The sequence below is a fragment of the Brachionichthys hirsutus genome, chromosome 21 (assembly GCF_040956055.1).
Source record: "Brachionichthys hirsutus isolate HB-005 chromosome 21, CSIRO-AGI_Bhir_v1, whole genome shotgun sequence".
Lineage (NCBI taxonomy): Eukaryota > Metazoa > Chordata > Actinopteri > Lophiiformes > Brachionichthyidae > Brachionichthys > Brachionichthys hirsutus.
Genome location: NC_090917.1, coordinates 3,621,656 through 3,627,655, shown reverse-complemented (window position 1 = coordinate 3,627,655; position 6,000 = coordinate 3,621,656). Strand labels below are relative to the sequence as shown.

The 6,000-nt window shown below is 47.0% G+C and overlaps 1 protein-coding gene across 1 annotated transcript in view; it reads left to right on the top strand.

The window, feature by feature from the left end:
• Window positions 1-4,778: 4,778 nt before the first annotated feature.
• nrg3b (neuregulin 3b) overlaps window positions 4,779-6,000 on the top strand; it is a 129,193-nt gene continuing 127,971 nt past the window's right edge. Inside the window, exon 1 of the mRNA XM_068754760.1 lies at window positions 4,779-5,625. Within this exon, the coding sequence (XP_068610861.1) occupies window positions 4,779-5,625 (847 nt within the window). The remainder of the gene's footprint in view (window positions 5,626-6,000) is intronic.

The window sequence follows — 6,000 nt, the reverse complement described above, 5'->3', positions numbered from 1 at the left end:
CCTCATCTATGCCAACCTCTGTGTTTTGAGCCTTGAAACATTTGCTTTTCTAATCAACTTTTTTATCTAACAAAACCATGACCACATGCTGGTTTCTGAGTAAACTTTATTTTGAAAGCTTAACTGGACATTGTATATTTTGTATTGCTCACTTGACCACGGAATTACGCGTGTTTGTTTCATGCTCAGAAGAGGCAAATCATGACACTGACACAGTACAGATGTCGGTCTATTACACACATTGGCATGACACCAGATTGTATTAGTGAAGATCTGGGACTGTTAATTGGTTGGACTGGATGCTGCCCGTCAGTCCAACATGGTTTCTATTGATTGCTGTTATCCATGTGATCATTAAACTGAGCTACGGACAAGAGGGAAAAACTAGAGTGCTGCATGAGAAAGGGAAAACCCTAGGAATGAGAGTAAACCTGAGGGCCAATGGCATCTTGTGAAGCCCCATTTGTTAACGGGTAATTTATCTGTGCAATGAGCTGGCGTGAGCTTGCTCATTGCACAGATAACTGTAGTGACCTCCACGACTTTTTGTGGCTGACAGAAGACAAGAAATGGAAGCTCACAGCCATAATAGACCAAATGCAGGACTGTGTGTCAGTAAATACTGCACATCAGCGGCAGGATCAAGATTCAGATTTTACTCCAGACAACTGGGTTGATAAATTCATAAATCCATGACTGCCAAGACCAATAGAGTCATTATTGGTATGTGACTTGTCTACTTCAAAGACTGAACTGAGATAGAGCTCTCTGGTGACGGAACAAGGTGCATCCACCAACTAAACACAATTAGGGGTACTGTCCATTCAGCTTCCATCAACTCTGTCAAACTGTGTGGCGTCTTTGCTGTTCTGCCTTCCCAACAGACCATGTGATCTTTCCTTCAGCCAAAAGAAAGGCTGATTGGTGCTTTTTGAAAGCTTGTCATGCCTCTAGAGTTCACTGGCAGAAGGTCTGAAACTTAGTCGGCGCATTAATGGAAGACGTAATAGTAGCTTACACTGAACTTCCCACTGAAGCATTGGTAGAAGCTGATGAGCCCTGTTAAGCACTAATCCCACATTTTGGCACCGTATTGGGATCATGCCATGAGGGTGAATTACATGATGATGTCCAAGAAGACAAATCCAATTCTCAATATTTTACCTTAGGAAGAAAATGAATGTCTGTTCACAGCAACAACAGGAATGTGTGGTTCTCCCTGGGTGTTGCTCAAGGTTACACGTCCCAGTTTGCGCTGATTGGTCATGGCAAATAGTGGTTCCCTGGAGACCTTCAGATGCAGACACCAGCACTATAAAGAAATTGATGTTTAATAAGATGCCGAAGACTATTCAATACAACAATGGACAGTGCCTGTTATGCGCACAACAGGTAGGTGAGCAAAAGAGCCAAGTGCCAGCGGCTTTTTGGAACGCTCCTGGATTTTAGATATCTTTAGGGCAGATATAAGATGATAGAATATTTATAAGAAGGTTACACATGTGAGACGTCACGCATTACTTATACTGAAGACCTAATACCTCTTGCTCTGGGGGCACACACTGATCTAGCTGCCTTGGTGTGGAAAGTAGGCCACGGGAGGTTTGCTGGACATATATTATAAATGACACAATGTATGCTCTTGTACCGGCACAATTACATCAAATAAATGAATAGCACTGGGCTCATTCATGGACTGCAGCAGGTAAAATGTCCTCTGGTTGCAGTGCTGGTGGATGTGGACCTTGAAGTTTGTCAAGAGCGGCGACCTTAATGACTCTCCTCTCCAGAATGTAGAAGTGACTTCCCCACACCTCAGGAAAACAGGGTATTTTATGCACCTGATACATTCACTTAGAATCACTTATTGGGGGAATATATTATACTCTGATTTTTTGTTTTTGTTAATCTTTTGTTTTTGTCATTTTTGTTAATCTTCAAATGCACGTGGGGTTAAAAAAATGCACAGGTAATACAAAGAGTGGGGCGTGACTTCTCCAACAGGAAGTCAAACGCATCATGAGCTAGTCGCTAATTAAAGGTGTGACAGGAATATGAATGTGCACAGAAATGTCAAAACGCAGAAACTTGGATATTTTCTTTTATTAATGAAAATACATTGAGAAAGAAACCTCGGGGTGATGTGAATAAACAATTCTATCAAAATGGCAGCATTTTAAAGTAATTTGGGGAATGTGAAGAGTTTTAAACAAATAAATTGTATTTAGTCTTGTTTGCCATGAGCGGCAAGCAGTTAAACTCAATAATTCACAAGATATGGGATACGTTAGCTGATTGCAAAGGGTTGAATTAAGCCCATTTATATCAATATAATGATGGCAGTTTGAAATACTTTCATGTCAAAAAACACTTCTTATCTTGCAGCAGCAACAAACGACAAACTGATATTTGTTGGCCGATACACACAGCAGCCCTGCATTCAGTGCAAATTTGACAAAAATTTGAGACAATTATCACATCTAATTTTCTAAACGTCTGATGATCCGACAACAGCTGCAGCTTCTTTAGAAATAGCGGCTTTTTTTTAGGATTAACGCAATTCTAACAATAGAAATTAATTATTTAACAACGGGAGAAATCACACTTGAATAGCGTAATGCCACTGAAGTGTCTCCGATGTGTGCAAAACTGACAAGTATAGGAAACTGATGAGACGAGTGACAATTAATTTTTGCGCTTATTGCTTCCAACTTATCACCGCGTAATTGAGAATACAATTTATGCAGTGATATCGTGCTCATTTTCCCACTCCGAATATCATTCGTAACACATTTAAAAAGGTAAACTCATATGTAGTAAGTTTAACCTCAATAGCTTAAAGCGTAAAGCAGGTGTGTTGCAGAACTATCACGAATACAAACCAAATACGTCTGGCTTGAGTGTGCCCCCCCCCCCCCCAACACGCACACTAGTCGTGTTCACGTGGCACTACTTCCTCTTGTGAACCGCACAAGAGCGGATTCATCCTCTCCTCACGGCGCTATGAAGTTGTAACTGCGCTAATCGCCCCCATAATTAGGAGCCAGGTGTTGGGTTAGTTTGCCCTCTTGTGCCGCTGGTGGAAGACATCTTCCCTTCCCTCCTCCTATCTTCTGTATCTCACCGCTCCCCGGGGTGTGTCTGTAGCATCGCCTCTCTCCTCCGCGCCACGCGTATGTGTGTGGCGCGCTCGGCTGTCGCTGCCGCCGCCGCCTCCTCCTCCTCCTCCCTGTGCCTCATATCTGCATCTGCTGCAGAGCTTAGCCAGCACGCATCTCTCTCGTTCCCAACAACCTACCTATAGCAACCCACCAGAATCTTTCTTTCGTTTCTTTATCTCGCTCATGAAAGAGACACCACACACCTACATCCGTGGAGTCTGGAGGATGAGACGGTCCAGTCACTAGTCATCACTTTGGAGTGTTGAGGACGGCGGAAAAGCGGAGGAGCGCGCCGGATGGGTTAGGAGCCGTGAATCCCACATCACTCAACGCGGATTGAGCAAGCCCCCCCCCCCCCCCCCCCCCCCGCGTTTCTCCCTCATCTGCAGCCTCCAAGAACAGCCGCCGCATCATTTTTTTTTCAGAGTAGCAGCCCCCTCCCTCCTCTCCATCAACCGTTCTGCTGCTTGCACCACTGTGGGAATGCAGCGAAGGTAAACGAATCATAGACGTTTCTTTCTCCCCCCCTCCACCCCAACATCACGGACACCGGAATTATCATCGCGGTTTCGGACTGCAGAGTGACAGCTTTGGGGACGCACGGCTGTCACTCCGGGAAAATCAGAGTTGAGTGGTCGGAATAGAGATTGGATCCGGATCAGTTGGATTTAGTCCTCTACCCACGGAGACCACGGCCACTTCATCTCACTGGCAGATCACATCGGATCCCCTGCGCCCTGCCTCCTTCCAATTTCAGTAGTTCTCACAGGCTCTCAAACCTCGACTGGATTACCTGCAGCTGTTGTCGGGAGGGAAAAGAGAGTCGCTGGGCTTTGGGCAACTGCGGGGGCTATTTGAGGGGAAACTTGAAGTGGCTGACAAAGACGCCCTGCGAGAGAAAAAGGAAACTCTTAATCGTATGTATAAAATGCCAAATAAAATTAAATGAAACCTGAAAGAATAAAGTCAAACTCGTTGGCTTTTAATTTGAAGGACCTTATGTGGTCGATCATCAAGCAACTGCGAGCGGAGAAGGGTGCTGCCAAAGGCTGGGTTGTTGATCTACGCACGCACTCACGCGCATGGAATTACATCTCCAGTTTGAAGCGGATCGATAACGTTCTCTGTTCTTTTTCTACCTCTGCCTTTTTTTAACAAGGGAGTGAAGCATCCTGGGATTTATCAGCGCTTCGTTAGCGCTGAACTACAGCGAGGCGCTCCCCCTCTTGGCTCTCTCACCTGTCCGTAACCGGTGTGCGCTGGGGTGTGTTTGTGCGTGTTTCTCGTGGGTGACTTGTGCGCACGCTTGTGCGTGTGGTTCGTCAGTCGTCGACCAAATGGAGTGAAGGTTATGCTTATTTGTGTGTGCGCATTTGAATGCTGTGTCCGTCTTTAATCAGTTGTAGGCTGAGCGACTGTGGGTGGTTGTGTGTCCTGGCGTGTGTGTTTTATTGGCTCATGTCTGTGCTTTGAGGTTTGTGCGTGTAAATATATATGTGTGTGACTTAAGATGCCCAGCAATTCCTCTGCGCCACACCCCCTTCCTCGTATATGCCCTTGTGTCGTCCGGCCACCTGCTTTCTCCTGAACGCCTAAGAGACGAAAAGCTCCCACAGGATGAGTGATCGCTCGGGTGCAAGCACTCTGGCGGCCATGACGCTGGAGGAGCCAGGGGCCGAACAGGCATCACCCAGAGCACCAGGCCCGCTCCGATGTGGCCCCTGTGCAGTGTGGCCTCGCCAGCAGACGTGGCTATGTGCCGTGCCCCTGGTGATGGGCTTTGTGGGACTGGGACTCAGCCTGATGCTGTTGAAGTGGATTGTAGTGGGATCTGTCCAGGACTATGTCCCCACTGATCTAGTGGATCCTAAAGGTAGCATTGGACAGGACCCTATATTTCTCTCCAAACCCAGTGCCATGCCCAAGGGGCCCGACATTTCCACCGCCACCACCACTTCAGTTGCCTCTACCACAGCGATGGTGTTAACTACCACGCCTCTAGCCGCAGATGGTACCGCCCCAGTGCCAAGAACTAGATCGGGGCCTCCAGCAAACCACTCAGCCAATGGCAGCACCGCGAATGGAGATGGCAACCGTGCCCCACACCTTCACAACCGCATCGGCACGCGCATTAGTGGGACCGTGGCAACCACCTCCACCACTCGCGCCACCCGACTCACCCCACCACCCAGCGGGAAAGATGTTACCCCTCGCAGCACTGTCAGAAAAGGAAGCAATGCCAATAATGGACGTAATGGAGGAGTTGCCAACTCAAAGCCAGGACAGACTTCCGCTACCATCACCAACCCAGCACCCGACACAACTACAGCTATCATGAAGACCACTGCCAAGGTTCAGCTGACCACATCCCAGCCAGCACCACCGGTCAAGCCCACATCACGCTGGAATCACGGCCGTCCAGGAAAGGGCCCAGCTACCCGCCCACACCACCGCCTCCGGACACGTAAGTCCCATTTATAGGTTTGTGAAATCGTGTGAATAAATGAGGTTGTGCCAGGTTACCTGTGGAGCCAAAGAGAGCTCTTCTCTTAACAATGGCATGACACTATAGCTACTAGTTATCACATATGAATGCATCTATAGGTAAAAAAAAATGCTTTGATATGACTCATGGGATGTGAATATGAATTATTTTTTGTACCCCGATGGAAGCTGGATACTCCAGCAGCTTAACATTAATCATATTCATTAGTTCAGACAGATATCAGGGGATATTCTCGGTGTCTTCACCCTCTCCACTTTATCTTTTGCTTGAGCATTAATCCAATAAAAATCTCACCTCCAGAGGCAATTCCCCCCCCTCCATGCACTATTTAAA